The sequence below is a fragment of the Neodiprion fabricii genome, chromosome 3 (genome assembly GCF_021155785.1).
Source record: "Neodiprion fabricii isolate iyNeoFabr1 chromosome 3, iyNeoFabr1.1, whole genome shotgun sequence".
Taxonomy (NCBI): domain Eukaryota; kingdom Metazoa; phylum Arthropoda; class Insecta; order Hymenoptera; family Diprionidae; genus Neodiprion; species Neodiprion fabricii.
Window position 1 is genome coordinate 27,759,373 of NC_060241.1, and position 19,376 is coordinate 27,778,748.

Genomic DNA, 19,376 nt, shown 5'->3' on the forward strand with positions numbered 1-19,376 from the left:
GCTTGCAGATATCTTTGAACGGTGCCAATACCGCGTTCATACACAGTAGTGGTTTCCAATATTCACATATGTGGCACAAACACCAGACGCCTCGTGAAAATTTCGCGGCTTCGAATTGACGTGTCCCACCACCGTTCGCCCCTACACCTTCCCCTGCAAGGACACGCGAGTGATTCCATGACGGTTCGGTGACTGTGTCAACGCGCAGACTCCCGGATCCCGGGGGCGAGGGAGACAGCGGGATCTAGAGTGGATGTTCGCTCCCCCTCCGGAGGCAAGGATCACCCTTGGCGAGAGCAAACTTCCGCGTGACGCCGAGCCGCGTGAACCTCCCTCCTCTCGGCGGTCCGAATCGACGGCTCTGAACCGATACCGGTACCAGTTGCCAGTCCATTGACCAAGACTACTCGCAAAGTCTCGATCACTTTTCTCGCGATGTTACGCGTTCTGGCGGCGTCCGCATCCTTCACGTCGGCCCGATGAGAGCCTCCTTCTCTTCCGGGTGATCGCCAGTCGATCGTTCCACGTTGATCGTGACGTTCTTCCGAAGGATCGTGTAACCTCTTCCTGCTCGGACAGCGAAGCCTCGCAGGCGATCAGACATGTACGGAATGCTTTTGGAGAGCGTTCAACACTTCGTTCAGGTTCGTATCGCAACTGATACACCGACACTTGTACACCGGAGCACAGCCTCCCACACGGATCGTATTATTATCGTTTGGTCTCTCGAAGACTGAGTGCGTGTTTCTCTTCGTCAGTCGGTCCTCGGACGCACTCGCGTGCCGAGTTAACCACTCATGATTTATCGTCGCGATGTTTAAGTCGTCGCTTCGTACCGAGGATGAACGAGCTCGCGGCAATTAGTTTACTCTCCCGTACGCTCGATTACGAACATCTTGGCGCGTGGTGCTTCACCAGACTCGAGCCTGCCTCGTGTTGTACGAGAATAGAACAATGACGATTAATCTATGATCGTATTGACAATGCTGAACTTTTTTAGATTATGAGAGACGGTGATCTCGCCGATTGACCTTGCACGATTACTTGAAAAATGATCCAAATTAGCTCTGAACTCTCAACAAGCATTCGTTCAAAGCAACGCTAGAGATAAAGATTTTTCCATGCAGACGTCCAACAGTCTCGGTCCAATTGGGATTTAAAAAACACAGTCGACCAGACTTAGAGTGCTTGTGAGGTACAAATTAACGCCTAAAACCATTTCTTCCGCGATAAGATTGGTGACTCGCGCTGCAGCAATGTTGGCTTAAATACCTAAGAATTTAACGTACCATTTGCTAGCTTAATAGTATTCTTCCCTCTTTCAATCCTGACGTATCGAACTTTGATTATTCAGGCGAGGAAGTTGAGTAGCAACAATTGCATCTGCGTGCTATCGTACCTGCCGAACTAACTCGCACAAGCACGAGTATATCGATACCATTGTTTAAGAATCTAGAGTTTTGAAAACTGTGTATCGACACAAAGTGAGTGACACTAAATATCTGATGATGATACGTTTCGTTGAATTTGTTTCGACCCGATACACATCTCCCGGAATACCTGAGCCACGTGTTTCTGTCCATCGTATTAGAAGCGCGCTGAGTCACTGAATATCAAAATATTAGATACCAAATAATACATTTCTCATCAAACGACATCAAAGTTCTGCAATTTTTTGTTTTTTTTTTTGCAATCAAATGTGCGGACGCAGAATTTCACGAGTAACCTGTTACCGCGACACCTTCACGTTGAATCTAGTTGTACGTATTAAAATTGTATCAAGTCTCGACTGTTCATTTCAACTCACCAGCGAACGCGAATGTTATTTATATAACATATTGCGCTATCCGTGGTTAAAAGACGTCCCACTAGTCACATCACCTTGGTGAATAGATAAATTCCAAGTTTGTACTAGTTTGAGTTTAAGTCGATATGCTAATACACGTACAATCGCAGTTTGAGTTTCTTATGCAAATTGCGAAATTGAAAAAGAAGCGCCATTTCTCGTTCTATTGACTTTCCGAATTGTTTCACTGAGGACTGATATTCTGAATTACTGCTTCTCCAACTACAGTCGTATTTCCATTTAGCAAGGGTTGCGACGTCTCGTTTGTTTCGAGGGAGAGTGAAAAACGAAATCATACAGGCGAGGGAAAAGACTCAGTGAGGGGCGTTGCATCGGGTGTTCGTGAAATAAATCACATTATAAGCAGAAGTAAAAATCGTGACAATGGCCAACGCAGGTGATCCAACGATATATTTCAACGTCAAATAAAATTCATTGAGTAATTTATACCACATGACGTTGTAGCCGGTATACTATTCGTTAGATTGAATCGTTAATTTGCGAATTTACGATTTTCCTCCTACGCACCTGTTACGGCTTATGTCGCCTGAATGCTTCGAAACTTATCCACCATAAAATCGCAATAGCGGCTCAACTAGAGGGGAAGGAAATGTGAAATTTCACGAAACCATTCACTGCAGCAATGCGCTAGAAAAAATGTATTTCGTAACTAAAGTACATCGAAATTCACAGACCTTCGGAATGAGTATTATCTACGTGGATTTATACTTATGAAAATGTATTTGAGAATTTGAAATCAATTTCAGGAGTAGTTTGAACGGTTTTAACCATTTTAGGAGTGTATTATCAGTGTTGAATCCAATTTTAAAGCCATGTACCTTACCCCAGTATCGTATCAGTCGGAGAGTAGACGGTAAGAATCAGTGAGCCTTCTCGTTCCTCACTTATCAGAGCAAAGTAAATTACAAACTTCGACCTACCTAAATTCAATGATGTTAACCAGGGTAAAACTGCCAGAACGTGCCCACTGTGGCATTTTTGCGTCAGACATGTAATGCGATTTAATTGCATTCAGCGCCAAACATTCATTCAATTAATAATCTGATCCCAGAACTATACTTGACAGTAAATATCAAACGAAATTTTGCACCACTCGATTGTTTCAAAACGAAATCTTACAATGATCGAAGCCGAGTAAATACTTTTGCACCACTTGCGGCTGGGGCAATTTATTTAAATGTATTAGACTTGGCCACGAATGGCTACGAGAATCCCAAAAAACGAAAGCCCTAAACTTCTAACCGATGAACCGTATGCAGATCGCCATGCAATCGGGTTAAAAAACGGAAAGTGCTGGAGAATTGCGCCACTGTGTTTTTCCTCAACACGATAATGGTACCTTGATAATAATAGTGGGACGCGGTGTGCCAATTAATTTTTCATTTCTCAACTTATATTACACATCGTAGGCGCAGACATTACTGATCATCATCAGTGGGCAATTTCGAACAATCGTCACGTTCAAACGAATCAAAATGGCCCGCCACGCGCATTAAAAATCCGCCACTGAATGCGGATGGTCGTACACATTAAATACTTCCTTTTAAAGCGACGCATATCCTGGCTGTACTTACTCAATTATAGATACGCTGACGTCCACGAGGTTTATAAATAGAACCAAATTCCAATCACGTGTGAATAATTATTCATTTCCATAAGTCCAAAGGCACGCTTCGGTGTTCATATTGGTGTATACATTCGTTTGATTAGATGGACGAATGGTGGCCAATACCGACAGCACTATACGGCGACACTCTTCTTCAACGGCCGGGGTGTACGTGCGGCGAAGAAAGTGCCGAACTCAACCCCAAAGCTCTAACCCTCGAATGAATCAAATTGAACCCAAGTAACAGGCAGACAATACGGCTGTTTTTTCGCCATCGCTGAACTTTTTACACTATTAGGAAAACTGGACAAATTTCAAGATTGTGGCCCCTGAGTGTAAGTGCCACTTCGTTTATCGTTAGAAACGGAACGACTCCCTTTTCCATTTGACCTATCCACCTGAGAACTAGGCAGCGTTCTCCGTAAACATTGGCACGTATACCTATATCAATGTGATCGATCCAAATACTGTGAAATTTTCGACTCAGGTGTGAGAATGGTGTTTTCCCCCATGGCTTTGTCCGCGAACCTCAGAGTATTTGGTACTCTCTAATATATTCCCATCTCGTAAAGCTTGCATGGAACACCTGTGTACCCGGTATATTATACTAAATCCTGAATAACTTTAACGGTGAGACGTTAGTACAACAGTTTGAATACAAAACGGTCTGATTTTTGGTTCACCTTTTTTTAAATCTAAAATCGGTAAAAGTTGCAAGGAACATCTTCGGGGTATGCTTTTTCTGATATTATTATACGTTGTAATTTGGCAGTCCTGCAGACTTGTTTTCCGCTTCCAAATGACCGAAATTACGGGGACTATATGAGAAGATCGTAAATCTTTAGTATTCTTTGAAACTTTATCATCACTGAGGATAATAATCGAATCTTACATTCTCGTAAAACTACAACCTATGAGAGAACTTCGGCAAGATTTACCCCCTTCTGTTGAATATTCTCGAATAGCTCACAGATCCGAGATGGAAAGTAGGTACTACTTCCTTACATGCTTTTGCGTGGTCGACGTGCGGAGTAAATTTCGTGGAAATCAACTGATTCGACGCCGTAGGCAAAAAACAAACTGCGATAACAATGTAAACGACGGTTTTAGGTGGAAAAAGGGGCGACAAAATGAACAGATTTTGATAATTTATGACCAAGCTGTGTGAGTTATTGATGTACGTTAAGGGAGAAAAAAGTTACATGGAAGCGAATTCCCTAACAAACCGTGAAGTAAAATTTTAGGATCCTTAATAATGAAGCCGCGGACTTTTCAAGCAAAAACCGCTAAAGTTCGCAGCTGCCTTTCAGATTTTCTCAGTCTATTACCTTTTTACCCTTCGTTCGAAGCCAACGATACAAAGGACCTGAAGTATAATCAATAATATTTCAAACAACGATGTTATAGTCGCGTCAAGTTCGATACAAATTAGTAACAAATACTGTTAATAATGTCCATCGAAAACATTCACTCACATAACTGAGTTCCCGATAAGTATGCACCTGCGTTCAAATAGCTGACAGTATATTTTTCCTCAACGCTGAAAAATCTATAATTACGGAACCGAAACCGTGCATAGTGGTTTTCTACATTTATTGTAACGGCCATGAAGATGAATTTACAGAATGTAACGACTTGTCTGGAAAACTTCATTTAGTACGAATAGTAGCGTGCATAAACTTGGAAAAAATTCTACGATGTATCATACATCGTTCTTGGAAGACTATTATGTGGAAATTTCGCAACCAAAAGAAGCGCGCGTAAACTGTAAGAAACATGCGCTATAAAATACAATGAATTTTTCATTCAAAATTCATCCGAAAAGGACGAGCGATATTTCAACATCACGAATACGCATTTCCATCCGGCCAATATGTGTTTCGCAATTTTGCACCGTATCATTGTACAGATGCAACATAAATTTCGCATAGTACAGTAAATCTTTCATGACATATGAAGAAAGGAATAATTTATTTAACCAGATTGCTGTTTAATGTTTGCGATTTCTTACGGCTGTCATGCCTAATTGGTGAATAATTTCATAATTTTTGCAGTCGAGTTCTTCGTACATTTGCAAAATGAATGGTCTCAGGTAAAGAACGAGAATAGAAAATTTGCGTGCCGGTTTGCCGTTGTCGTAACAAGTGTCCTCCGCGTTTTCCGCCGTTATTAACGTATCAATTATTTTTACGATGGTATAGTTTCGTGACCACGGCTAGTTACCTATTGCTTGCGAAACGTTTAGCCATGATGTGTCCATTACTAGTGCAGCCAATAATTAGTGTAGTATCAAAAGTGCGAGCTTTGATAATTATTGTAAGAGGCATAATTTATACGGTCGAGAGATACTAATGAATTTCACTAGTTCAGCAATTTGGCGCTGTAATTATAACGTGGTGTCGATATGACTTCGTCTATCCATTTCATGCAATTAAATGATCCAACAGGGTGGAAATGAATTCGTCCTTTCAATTATACTGAACGGGGAACAAGGAATTCCGGAACTGAGTGCGAATAATTGCGCAGCATTATCACAACTCATACTTTATACAACGCAATACAAAATTCATGGATTAGAATGTGACTCACAAGTTTAATTTGGCTATTTTGCATCTATAACCACTATGATCTTCGTAGACGACAAATTTGCTCATTGTATCCGTTGCCTCTTTCGATTCACCGATTAAGTAAATATTTAAAATTTGCTTTCTTTTTTATTCATTTATACGAGTCGGGATATTTTGCCTCATAAATTCGGAAAAAGTTTCTTAGACTTATTCAAATCATTTTCTTCTTTTCCCCTGTACACGATTTAGTTGCAAAATAGAAAAATCCTGTTGCCAAGTGAAACCACTCCGCCGAATTAAAACAGGTCTTATACGTTCCTTACATCGCAAGGTTGTAAGAACAAATTTTCCCAAGACTCGAGCCAATTTAACTCACCGTAAGTTCTTCTTTCTTGCTGTACACCAGTACGAGCTGAAATGAAACAAGACTCCTGGGATTCAAGAGTCCCACTGCCTGTATGAAAACTCCATCACCATTTATATATAACCAGAGATCCCGCAAAGCGACATAAGCAAGGCTTATTGTTAGAGTTGAACAAGAAAATATAGTTATGCGACTACAGCGAACCGTCAATTGCACTGAAAGAATTCTTACGTACAATCATGTAAGCTTAGCTTTAAATTCGTTTTTCAGTTGGAATACGGCGAGGATGTGTGGAACGAAATCCTCGAATCGGCGGGCATCAAACACTCTGTTTTCAATACTCGCCAGGTTTATCCCGATACCGTGATGACGGATCTGGCAGCAACTTTGGCCACATGTACTGGACAGTCCATCGACAGTGTGATGAACTTCTTTGGCAGATGTTTCGTCAGGTTTTTCAGCAATCTCGGGTAAGTGATTGCACAACTATTGAACATCAAAAAATTCGAAACACCTTTACTGAACGTGCTTCTTCGTTCGAGAAGTAATCTGATGTGCGAAAAACAGATCGAACAGTTAATTGGACGGAAATACGTTTTTCAGAAAACGTTAAACGAGGCAGTCAGGCGAATGCTTCTATATCGATTTCAAGCTGATACAAAATACAAGTGTAGCATAGTCTTTGATAGAATGCCGGTTAGATCTGAATTTCACCCAATCTTGAAAATGCTGAACTTCAACTTGACATAATACAATGTGGATGTCCGATTGAGCGTGTTATTGCTATTCCGACGAATAGAGTATTGGAAATTTCGTGATTCGGTGAAAATAAATCTCAGCTTCTGAGAAACAATTCTGTACGAGAACGTAGATATCAATTGAAGATTCTGTACCCATGCATTTTCCCGCACTGAAAATTTCTTCAAGTTATAACCTATTAATCTCTCACCTCGTTCCCACTTTTGCAAACGATTTCCTATTCGATTTGACAAATAGCAACAAATTCTGTACGCACATTGTGTATACTGTTTTATTTGAAATTATTATCGCCCTTGTCCTCGCTTGAATAAACACCATCCATCATCGAGACATCGTTTACTTGACTTAGCAATAATGAATGGGAAGTCATTCGAATGGTCCGAAGCGCGACGGATGCTACTTGAAAAACTACCTGAATTTTCGGTGACGATAAATCATTATTACGGCTGACTGTTATCTCTGAGACCAATGAAAACCTTAGATTGCTCGTAGTTCGGGAGCCTATGACTATGTTGAATAGGCTACAAGTGCGTGGTATAGTGTTTGGATCGATAACAATTAATTGATATGTAATTACTCGAGAGGATATCCAATTACTCGATGTTCAATTGACTAGTCCCCCGTGTCGATCCTAATGCTTAATTACACCAGCAAACTAATTAAAACATTGACGGGCTTAATTTAGTCTTAAACTTCTACGTCACAGACCACAGATGGAAAAAATGTCAATCAATAAGTCCAAGAACAGACAAATATGAGGATTTAAATTTTCATCTTAAATCATTACTATTTTTGGGGTTCAATTTTCATCTGGCTTTCATGAAACGAATGTTACTCTGTTCTTTTTAAATAAATATAAGTATACATGTACCGATTCACTGCCGATATTCGTAGAATCGGAAAAACAAGACTGTGGAGCTGCTTGAAGAAAAAAATTATTTGGTATTCGTGTTTATTTCCTCAAGTAACGCGAAGGGGAGGGTAAAAAATACCCGACGAAGGAAATAACGAATTATTTTGAAAGAGGAGTATTACGTAAGTTAGTCACGTCTCGGGTCTCGGGGGTGCCAATCAACGGAGGGTGCCTAACTGGTACAGCAAGCGTAAGATTCATATGACACATTGCTCACATTCCCTGTACTACTTCCGGCATTTATTTTTGTACCAAGTTTTATAAAAAGAAAAAAAAAGTCAGGACGACCCTCTAGCTCAAAATCGCGTGTTAATCCAACGTTTCCGCACATTTTTAGCACCTTGAATCTAAAGTTTGAAAAGAAACTGCACGTTATTTGAAATTGCGAAATTTCCCTGTTAACATACAGGTTCACAGTGAATTTGTTATTATGTACGCAGTTGCAATTGTTATTACTAGAGATTAGAAATTGGGAGTTGAACTTGTCGTGTACAGAGGATTGTGTACACTGTCAAATTTAGTCAAAACTAGAATCACGTCTCCGACAGATTGCGCTTGAAATGAATACAAAGCAAAGTGCTTCATATAATATGCCTGTGACTAAACATTTCGTTTGAAAATATTTACCCGTGGTTTTATTTAAAGTTCTCGCTCGTCGTCTTTACATGCTAAATTTGCATCCGGTGAAAGTGATTTCATTTTTATTTAGAACATTCCTTCCTTTGATTCGCTGCAGGTACGACTGCACGATAAAGGCGACAGGTAGATACTTTTGCGACTTCCTACAGAGCGTGGATAACATACACATGCAGATGCGATTTACCTACCCGAAGATGAAGAGTCCCTCTATGTACATCACTCAGGAAGATCCCGAGGGTGTTGTTCTCGTATACAGAAGTACCAGACAAGGATTCACCCACTATTTCATGGGTAAGGCTATTTTCCCGATCTTTTTTTTTTTGGATTACCTTTTGTCGGGTAACTTGAACGCTTGCCAACTATCATCCTTATACCTCGATTTCACCCCGATTCCCGATTCTGACGTAATGAATCAACAGTTGGATCCCGGCAGGTCAGTTGTTTCAGATAGCGGAAGACATCTATAAAATGAAGCTTGACATAAAGGTCCTCGAGACCTCGACCACGGTACCAGGATCTCGCAATGTCCTCGTCAAATTTCGCATCGACTTCGACAATCGAGAATACGTAAGTCTTCTAACTTCCGTCATCGAAATATGGTGCCCGATCTCTTTGAAATTCGGAATTAGCTGGCGGCGTGCGAAAAGGAATTCAAATTAAAGATCTATCGAGAATTCGGGAAGAATCGAACCGAGAACTCGCAAAGCTCACAATTAGAAAGCAGTACGATCACGTTTCTCTTGTTTATCTTTTCCACCGGTAAATTCAATGCCTGTCAAATTACAGCGGGAGAACTTTTATTACCCGCCCGTCGAAAGTTCACGGTATTGCAGGTGGTGAGATGAAAAACTAAATCGCTTTTCACGAGTTGCTGCGTACAAGCAAGGAAATATCTGCCATGTCTAACGCGTTGAAAACCAATGTGGCGAATCACTCTCGCAAATCGTTTACCCACGGCAGGATGACGAGAGGAAAATTTGACGCGGCGTAAACATTTACCCATCTTATATATATTTAAATCGATATTCTATGTGATCGATTCAATCAAATTTACGTGGAACCCGGTGGTTTGTTCACCCAGTTATTCAATCATATTTAATATCCACTCTGCAATTCGGCGGCAAAATTTGTGCAAAATTTCTACCATATGTAACGATAGAAAATCCACTCAATACATTTATGCCTGTTCGGATAGTTTCACAGAGTATTTAAATAAAAGGAAAAAGCAAAACAGCTATTATTCTGTACCCAGTGTATTTGCAATTAACCGCTGGGTTTCACATACCGAAAATGTGCCCTTTAACTTTAATTACAATTTAAGTATGCTTCGTTCAAGCCATACGCGTGCCAACATTATACGTATACCTACTTAAACTGAATTATCGTCAGCGCCTGTACAGCAAGAAGCTTTTAATCTCAGGCCGAAATTTCTGACAATGAACTAATCTCAATTCGTTATGAAGAACAAGAATTTCAATTCGCACTGCAGATAGCATCTAGACAGAAAAAGAAAGTACCAATGACCCGGCAGCTCCCATCAGTTCCCTGCATGGTACTTCTTCGTCTCTTCCCTTTCGGAGTTCTGCTGAACAAAGACATGTGCATAATAGGCGCCGGGGAAAAACTTCTACAGGTTTGGGGTGGCAATAGCAGTGCGCTCAACAAGCCAGTTACGGAACTCTTCAAGCTGAGGAGGCCAAAGGGCATCGCTTTCAGTTGGGCAAACGTGAGTCTCAACGCTATTTCTCGTTGAACCAGACCTTGACGAACAATTACCGGACGATACTCGACCATTTTTCGAATCTGTTTCCCGAGCCTTTTCACCACGACGAGTAGGTGTCCTGCCTCGGGAGTCTCGTCACATCGATAAACGCTGTATTCGTAAGATTAACCAAACAGCGAGGTGTCAACGAGATTGTTTTCCCGTAGGTGATTAATCTCCGATGGGTTTTGTTCGAGTTGGAACTGATTCGATCGGCTGAGAATCAATTCAAGGGCCCCGTCTCGACAACGCCGAGCGAAACACCGAGCACCAGCAGTGGTTTGGATCGAAGAGGCAGTCAGGGAGCACGCAGCATACTTCTCAAGGGACAAATGAGATACATCGAAGAAATCAAGGCCATCATTTTTCTCTGTAGTCCGCTGTAATGATTTGTCTATTTTTTATTTATTTTTTTTTTTTTTTACCGATTTTAAAAGCCACTGAAAATGTGATTTGTGAACCGAGTTCAATTCGTTATCTGTGCAGGATCAACAGCTTGGACGAATTACCTAACATGGGATTATTCCTCAATGACCTAAATCCTCACGGAATGAGTAGAGAAATGGTTTTTAATGGGTGGCAACACTGCGGAAGGTAAGCGATAATTTTCAAAACTAAAATGAATTTAGATTTTGAACTCTTCCTCCCTTTTTTTGAGCCGAATCCCTGCAGCTAACATCGATTGCCTTCAGATTAGAAATGATGTTCGAAAGAGCGGAGCAGAGATCTGAGGAATTGAAGCACAGTTACATGCTCCTAGATCGTTGGAAAAATAAAAGTGACGAACTGCTCTATTCCATGATACCTCAAACGGTTGCCGATCGACTAAGAGCCGGTGAATCTCCACTTAGCACCTGTGAGGTATAACCGTCAATCGTTATCGCTGTCGCCAACCATCATTTGGCTGATAATATTACGAGTAACTCATGTTATTACAGACTTTTGACTCGATAACCGTTTTATTCTGCGAACTCTGCGACTTCGATTATTCCACTATTGAAGGAGCCATGGATATCGTCTCCTCCATGAACGCAGTCTTCTCATGTTTTGACTCATTGATGGACAATTTTAACGTATACAAGGTACAATTTTAATCCTTTGGAAAAAAATGAAAATTTTTGGATATTAAATTTTCCATCTATCAAGTCAGATCTTGACCGTTCAACGGCGAAATTCATGATAAACGAACCCATGCGATCGTAAATTATGAATTGGCAACAGGTAGAAACCGTGGGCCGCGTTTACATGGCGGCGAGTGGGGCTCCAGACAAAACGGAACACCATGCCAAACATGTCGCAGATGTTTCGCTCCAGCTTATAACCCACGTTCGTTCGCTGAAGCTTCCATCCGGTCTCGATATTCAGATTCGAATAGGTCGGTAATTCCTTGAACTGTTACGTGCATCCCGCGAAGCGGAAGTCGATTAGTCTGATCTGAATATCTCGTCGGGTCTGCAGGTATTCATTCGGGTCCAGCCGTCGGTGGAGTCGTAGGGATCAAAGTACCGCGATATTGCTTCTTCGGGGACACGGTCAACACGGCGTCAAGAATGCAGACAACTAGTCAGGTGAGTTGCAGATTTCACACTAACGATCTGGTTCGCATTGATTAGAGGAAACTTTGTTACTCCTTGGAAGTCTATCGAATTGATGACGACCTTTAAATTATAGGCTACATGTGAGGTTGTTCATTAACTTTCTATTTTTACCGTCTCTAGTTTCTACTTCGCCTCACGTAGACTAGCTGTTCAGGCTAAAATATCCCCCCTGAGATTCAGAGAATCTTGTTGTATTACAGTTATTATCGTTGCGCCTTGTAGAAGTTTTGACTCACCGTGAATTGCAGCGATCGACGCGAAACTCTGATGAAAAAAGTTTGAACGACATTATAGGAAAACTGCAGAACCCAAGCTAACGGGTCATAACGTTATTCTCGTCTGAATCACTCGTGCAGTGGCAATTTTTTTTTCGCAGCATACCCAATTTAAAAGTTTTTATCAAACACCGTCTGCTTGCAGCCGGGAAAAGTGCAAATTTCACCCGACACCAAGCAGCTTTTGCCACCGGGTCGTTACAGGACAGAATCACGAGGCAGCGTATGGGTCAAAGTGAGTTTTGATTTCATCGTGTAACGAAATGTGAAAGAACCGTAGCCAATTTTTCCTTCGAAACTCTTTCTCAGGGCAAAGGTGACATGGAGACTTTCTGGTTGTACGAAAATGAAGCGACGTCGGATTCGAATGACGAAGACTTGCACAATCCTGGTGGCGTTCTAGTCACTAGTGTATGAGAGAAGACGGCGTGGTCCATCACCGATTTGCAGTCATCGCCTTTAAAATGTTACGTAATTTGGAAACCTTAAATTTGTTTCAACTTACAGACTCGGTACTTCGTTTCTATCCTCAGATTTTCCTTGAGGGTCAATTGCGCGAAAAAAACGTAACGACACGGTTCCGTTGCAGAACGCCAGCAAAACTCATTCACCATACCAAAGTATATAAATGAAAAAATGATTGTAACTTACTGTACATATTTTAAATAATGACTTTATTTTAATGCAACAAGATTTTCGATTATCCACGTGATGTTTAAGTTGACTAAATCAGCTACAAAAAGTAATAATATCAATGCGAGTGCATTACTTGATAATTAAATACGTTAGTTATTTTCGGACCAATTATGAGGAAAAATAGAAAATAGTGTAACGACACATGAAATTTAATTTACGTGAAATGGATCGACAGATACCAAAATAAATAGTTTATATTTGTTTAAATAAAAATAATTACATTATATTTGAATAACATGTTGTGCGAAGCTTAATTGACTAGATTACATTACTATGTACACTTAACGATCAGGTCTTTCGCCCTAGACTTGGCGCCGCTAGCGCTCCACGAATTTAATTACATTACAATTTGCTGAAAGAACTGAACTCGAGAAACGCTGAGTCTGCATGGATTTTCACGAGTGACGATAACCACCGTTTCACAATTCATATTCAGCGAAAGAGGTAAAATGTAATCATAGGTGCACGACTTACAATAGCGGCAAATTATATAGCACTTTTCTTTTTTCAGACTCCTACAATTTCGACAGAAATACACGCAGTATGGAATATTAACAAGTACTCACGGTCAAAAATGGTTTCCGTAATACAATCATTCACCTTTTTCAATATTTTGATTTCCGCTGGAGTCTTTTGCTTGTGTATTCCGTTTTAAAAATCAAATTTTGCCTTTACACATCTGACCCGATTCTCGCAGAACTGTATCAGAGTACGCATACAGTTACGTGCAAATTGCACCTTTCGCCAATTTCAAGTATTCTCAGGTCTCTCAGCTATAACTCAATTAATCAAGCCCAAGAGTATCGACATTCATAATGAGTATAGGATAACCGAAATGAAAAAAAGTTGATCAAGAATAACAAACAAATCAGTAAAATGTTGAAGGTGATATGCTTTTCGCGATTTTTAAGTGCACAGTATAACGACTGCAACACTTTTCCTTTAATTCTCTCAACACTTAAAATTAAACTCAATGATAAGATGCATCGAATGAGAGTAGCGTTGGATTTTCATTGATTTTCGCGTGCTGTTAACATGAACAAATACTTCAGGTATCTCAAAGAATACTGACAATGAGTTTGAGAATCAGTATTATCAGCACCAGCAAATTTGCGTGGACTATATACGTCGTGAATTGCTTCTCTTGAATCCATCACTATTCATACGTATATATGTGTACTCGGTATTTATATACTCCTGGCGATATCAGTCGTGTTTCGAACAATAGCAACCATCCAGTGTGTTGTGCTGTATCCAAGTTACGTAACGGTTTACCCTTGTATAAACTCCAGGGTAATTTGCCTGGGCACATCCCTCGCCCCAAGATACAATTCCTAAAATATCACGGGTAGAAACATGTGCGATGAGCAGAAATACCACATTCGTAAACACGAGTGTTTATGGTAACGTCCAATGGAATTATCGAACTTACCGACGATGCTGTGAACCGAATCGTTGACTACGTGGAGAGGACCTCCACTGTCACCCTTTTAACAAAAATTAAGTTATATTAATAAATGGGGAAACCGTTCGTCTGTTGAAAGCTAACCTGAACCCGCGACAATTTGTTGTTCGTGCGTGAACTCTTGCGGTAATTCTTAAACCTACCCTTCAATATCCCGTTTTCAACAAAGTCTCTAATAATGCCAATACTATCGATAAAGAGGTCAAGCAACAATGATAAAAGTGGTTTTAGGCAAGGTGACAGATTTTTTTCTGGAACATTCCTAGTTACGGTATGAACTAATAGTTAGCATTGGGATGAAAAAAAATCATCATTAACACGTGATTGAACTTGTAGAGTTGTCAAAAACATTTCTGCAGCAGAAACAATTTTTCCATTTTCTTTGGTAGTAACTTCATTTCGAACGTAGATGATACAAAGATTCGCGGAAACGTAAGTAATATCTAAATCTGAAACCTTCATATTCACCGCACCCTTTGTCGTTAATGATAATTGAAATAACCTGAACTACCTCGAAAATAATTTCGTGTTATTTATCAGAGGTAGAACGCCGGACAAATTGGGGTAAAAGCGAAAGCAAGCCATCATTTCCAGCTGCCAAAATTACCTGGCACGAGTCTTTGCCTCCTTCTGGGTAGCCGGCGCACAACATGTTGTCCGTTATTCGCTGCGAAGGGTACTTAGAAGCCTTGCATTCAACGTTGCTCAGGATCGGCACCATCAACTCCTGAAGCTTATTGGATATCGGTCCGGATTCCGACGTCGCCCCCCATCCGGTAACGATCCCTTTTTCTCCGCTAAAAGTCTTGTCTGTTGCAAAATCATCAAATTACGCCTACACGTCGTACAACAAGATATGCAAATTGGCCTAACGACGTTCGGAGGTCATCTTCAATCACGTCTCCGTGATCGATCATAATAACGAGTTCACTAACTTTCCGTCTTACATTGCGAGTTCAATTCAAGAAATAAAAGGTAGCTTTGAAAACTCACATAACTCCGGTAAGCAAACCGGTCTCATTGAATCGTCAAACTTGATGGGCCCGTCTAATTTGAGTAAAGCAATATCGTTGTTGTAGTTGAAGGGGGAGTATCCGGAATGCTTGATTATTCGTTCCACTCCGTACTCTTTGATTTTACCCTGTGATAGGGAAGAGTTTAACGCGTGCACGAGAATCCTCACTCTTATTCGAGTCTTATCAAATCTGGAATTAAACAGGATTGGTGAGATTCGGCAGTTGCGGGGAGCCGCTCCTGCAAAAGAGCATTCTTGCCTCTCGTCGCGGTATCAACCTCCTCTAGATGCGCATCAATAAGAATCAAAGGTTCGCCGATGGGGTAAGATTAGGTACGTGGAGCAATGAGTATAGATGGGATCCACTCACCCCTGAACACAGTGAGCTGCGGTCACGGCGAAGCGAGAGTTGATGCATGATCCCCCGCAATAAAATCTCCCGTTGTAAAGGAGCTCCACCATCCACGGATACTGATTCTCCTGAGTTTCCATTCCACCGACGATCCTATTATGTTTATTCGTCAATCCGCACTCTGTTGAATCGAAGTCAATTAAATGAATTCAGCCAAGAGAATGGAGGGCGACAACCCGTGGTTCCTTAATCGAGTCAACGGTAAGCTGACCGAGTACCTGACATTATCGACAAACTGACACACGCAGTTTGCTTTTGACAAAAGCCGAAAATTTTGATCACACCTGGATATGTTTTACATGCAGTTGAAACTCTGACGCTGCTATGGGCATTTTTTAGCTATTGACGAATATGACTACAGGCACTCACGTGTAGACCACTGGAGAACACCGGAAATGGATTGAACCGAAAATTTTCTCGTACTCACTGCAAGCTGGACAATTTTCCGGTGGTGCAACTGGCTCAACGATTGGGGGAGCGGTTGGGATCGGATTCTGACTGGGTTTGTTGAAGATCGAAGTAACCCATTCCCAGAGTCCCTTGTCAATTTGCTGGTTGTTCGGATTAACACCAGTTGAATTCACCAGCTTCGAACCTTCCGTGATCAAAGGATGCGACTGTTGATTGAAATCCTATGCAAATTAGCGGTCCTCAATACACGTGGGCGAGGGTTACACATGTGCGCGATAACACTTGCAGGGTAGATACGCCACGTGCGTCATCAATTTTATAAAATTCATTACTAAGACCCAAATTTTGAACGTAGCCTTTTCAAGACTTGGTACATTTCATTGTTTTAACGTCGGTGTTCACCATAGATGAAAGGACCTTTGCTTCCTTTCATTATGAAACTAAATCATCAGCATGAAACACACGATATAAGCAACGCTGACAAGTAGAACAGACAGTAAGAAAGGAGAGAGGCGTCGGAATTACAGATGGGACGATGAACACGAGCGACGCATAACAATCTCACGAACCTCTAGCCTCTTTCGCCATGATATGTACGTCGTGACATGTGTATCAGAGCGGCGTTGCTGTGCTAAGTAGGTAGTACATAATAGGCAACCTGAAACACTCGTTCAAAGACTGATCACGCGTCCAGTTGTTTTCACGAATGCTGCTTATCTTGTTGTGCGCAACCTAACACCGCGACAAAATGAAAGCCGGATGACTTGACTTGAATTTATGTTAAGGAAGTCTCGCCCATGCTCTGAACAAGTATCGGCGCATTTCATAAATACGTATGTGACATTAACAAAGACGTTACTAAACGATGTTTGAGATAGTGCCCTACGGACCAAACACAGTGCGCCAACTGACCCAGCAACTGGTGGATAATGATAGAGATCGGATCGACCAGTTTCCAGAGCTATTACACCTCCTCCGACACAAATTTCATCGTTTCTTTTGTAATTGCAGTGAATGACCTGAATGCAATTTAAAAGAGCTGGAACCAACCGCGCGAAGACCGCAAGCTCGCTTAACAATCCTCCCGGATATTATTCTTTCTTTCGCCTTCCGGTAATTTGATTTGTTCCACAGTAATCGAGGCGAAAGTTCATGTAATTATTCAATGACCGGGGGGTAAAACGTAAATTCAATGACGCTGATGATTTGTGATTTGGACAATTATCCTATACGTAGGTTCAACCTTGAATTCCCGTCTTACGTGAACCTTGCATGCGGGATCGCGTTACATTTTTTGAATGAATAGAAAACTTTCATAATATTCTGCTTGACAGAATGTTGCATCTTTTTAGTTTGTGACATTCGTGAAAATTTATCTTGAAAACAGAACTACTTACTATGCTAATGCCTTATAAGTATCTTAATTTTCAAATTTTTGGAAAGCATTTGTTCTCTTTTTCCTGTTTTCTCCATGCCCAAGGATTAAACCCTTCAAGAGAAAACTTGACTACTTTACGGTACTTTACGGAGCGGTACAAAAAGAAAAAAATACATCTAAAGATTACACGTGTTGAATTGGAACGTATCTGATTTTTGGAGGTTAATATTACAATGTTCTACTGCAAACGAGTAGCATAAAAACTGCGGTAAGCTGCACTTTATTGAATCAACCCAATTGTCAATTGTTAAATTTCCTAACCCTAACGGATATCCTGAGATTTATGGCAAACAATGAATCAGAAAGCTGGTAATAGGTCAAGGAAACAAGCATGACCGGAGCCGTTTGTTCGTGAAATTGATTGTCCAGCAGTCAACCGGGTAACAGCCTTCGATTTGAAGACCCGGTTAATTCGACGGTAACATGTTATTAGGGAGTTACAGATTGCGGTATCGACGCACTTTATTGCTGATAGTGGCGATAGAGGAGTACTAAGAGAGTCGAAGCAAAAGCAGAGAAGCAATAACTGAATATTCATTGAGATACCTGGTTGTCCGCATGAATATTGGGGGCCAGGGTCACGGCAATCAGACATAATAAGGTCCCCGCGTTACGGACGATGGTCGAACTCCTCACCATGGCTATTCGGAAGGCACTAGACGACAAGACGTTGAAATCAATTTGATTCTATATCTCACTTGCTACTGAGGCCGCGGGCACTTTCACACAGGCTTTAATTCCGTGCTACATCTTTATTTATACGAAATACTCGACTGGCGGGAATGACCGGTGAAAATTCATGCCCGGCCAATATGTTAATTCAACGTAAATACTCTCGCGAAATCTCAACGGGAAGAATTATCGGTCAAAGTTTCGTCTATCAACGCGCTGCTGCTAGGAGATACCTGCCGAGTTGTACTGAAGCTGCGTTCGTTATTGATGCGAAGTAATGCAGAAAAAATCGCTGACCTTGTTAGTGCCAAGATCCTAACCAGAGAAAGCTTGTCCGGTTTGGCGACTCAACGGGCTTTCTGCAGTGAACTAACTTATCCACAACGCTGCCATCTGAAATTTGTAATACGAGCATTAATTCGGAGCTTATATAACTTCGAAATCAGTTTACTGCACAACTATTTTCATTTGTTTATTCCGTTATTTTTTATCGATAAAATTGAGTTTGCTTGTGCTTTCGATTTATTTACAAGTACGAACACCGGATACGGAGGAGAATACTGAGAAACAGCCGAGAAAGCTTCACGGTCAGTAAATGTAACGGAAAATAACATCAGAAACCTTGAAAATTGATTACTGAATTAGAAAACGAAAAGTCCTTAAATTCTCCTGATTATTAACCGTTTAGTTGCGAAATCGAGCCCAATTGAAACATAAAAATCCAGCAATTAAATATGACCGACTCTTTGGAATATATCATAATACAGAGTTCCGTGAAATCAAGAGTTGGTTAATCAAAAATCTAGGACAATGATAGATATAACTTCACACACATACATACAAAAAAACCTGTATAATTTGCATCCTCAAAATTGGCATTCGTTTATAGATATCTAACAACAATTTATGGGTTTCAG

General features: G+C 40.9%; 2 protein-coding genes across 5 annotated transcripts; one reads left to right on the forward strand and one right to left on the reverse strand.

Moving 5' to 3' along the window:
* Window positions 1-315: 315 nt before the first annotated feature.
* LOC124178954 (soluble guanylate cyclase 89Da-like) lies at window positions 316-13,245 on the forward strand. Of its 3 annotated transcripts, none has more exons than XM_046562817.1 (13): window positions 316-644; window positions 6,675-6,874; window positions 8,813-9,006; window positions 9,149-9,282; window positions 10,205-10,441; window positions 10,645-10,859; window positions 10,964-11,071; window positions 11,170-11,338; window positions 11,416-11,559; window positions 11,699-11,852; window positions 11,936-12,045; window positions 12,496-12,585; window positions 12,660-13,245. In XM_046562817.1, exons 1-13 carry the CDS (start codon window positions 603-605, stop codon window positions 12,765-12,767), a joined length of 1,905 nt encoding a protein of 634 aa, XP_046418773.1. In that variant the 5' UTR covers window positions 316-602; the 3' UTR covers window positions 12,768-13,245. The 3 variants fall into 3 exon arrangements, with proteins under 3 accessions (XP_046418773.1, XP_046418775.1, XP_046418774.1); XM_046562819.1 differs by lacking the exon at window positions 316-644 and adding an exon at window positions 793-1,272; XM_046562818.1 differs by lacking the exon at window positions 316-644 and adding an exon at window positions 5,348-5,403.
* On the reverse strand, window positions 13,223-18,693 carry LOC124178957 (trypsin-1-like). 2 transcript variants are annotated; one of them, XM_046562824.1, is made up of 7 exons: window positions 18,334-18,693; window positions 16,366-16,570; window positions 15,897-16,059; window positions 15,505-15,716; window positions 15,119-15,321; window positions 14,479-14,533; window positions 13,223-14,380 (listed from the first exon to the last, which is right to left on the reverse strand). In XM_046562824.1, exons 1-7 carry the CDS (start codon window positions 18,424-18,426, stop codon window positions 14,253-14,255), a joined length of 1,059 nt encoding a protein of 352 aa, XP_046418780.1. In that variant the 5' UTR covers window positions 18,427-18,693; the 3' UTR covers window positions 13,223-14,252. The 2 variants fall into 2 exon arrangements, with proteins under 2 accessions (XP_046418780.1, XP_046418781.1); XM_046562825.1 differs by having other exon boundaries at window positions 16,366-16,555; window positions 18,334-18,692.
* Between the last annotated feature and the right edge of the window lie 683 nt (window positions 18,694-19,376).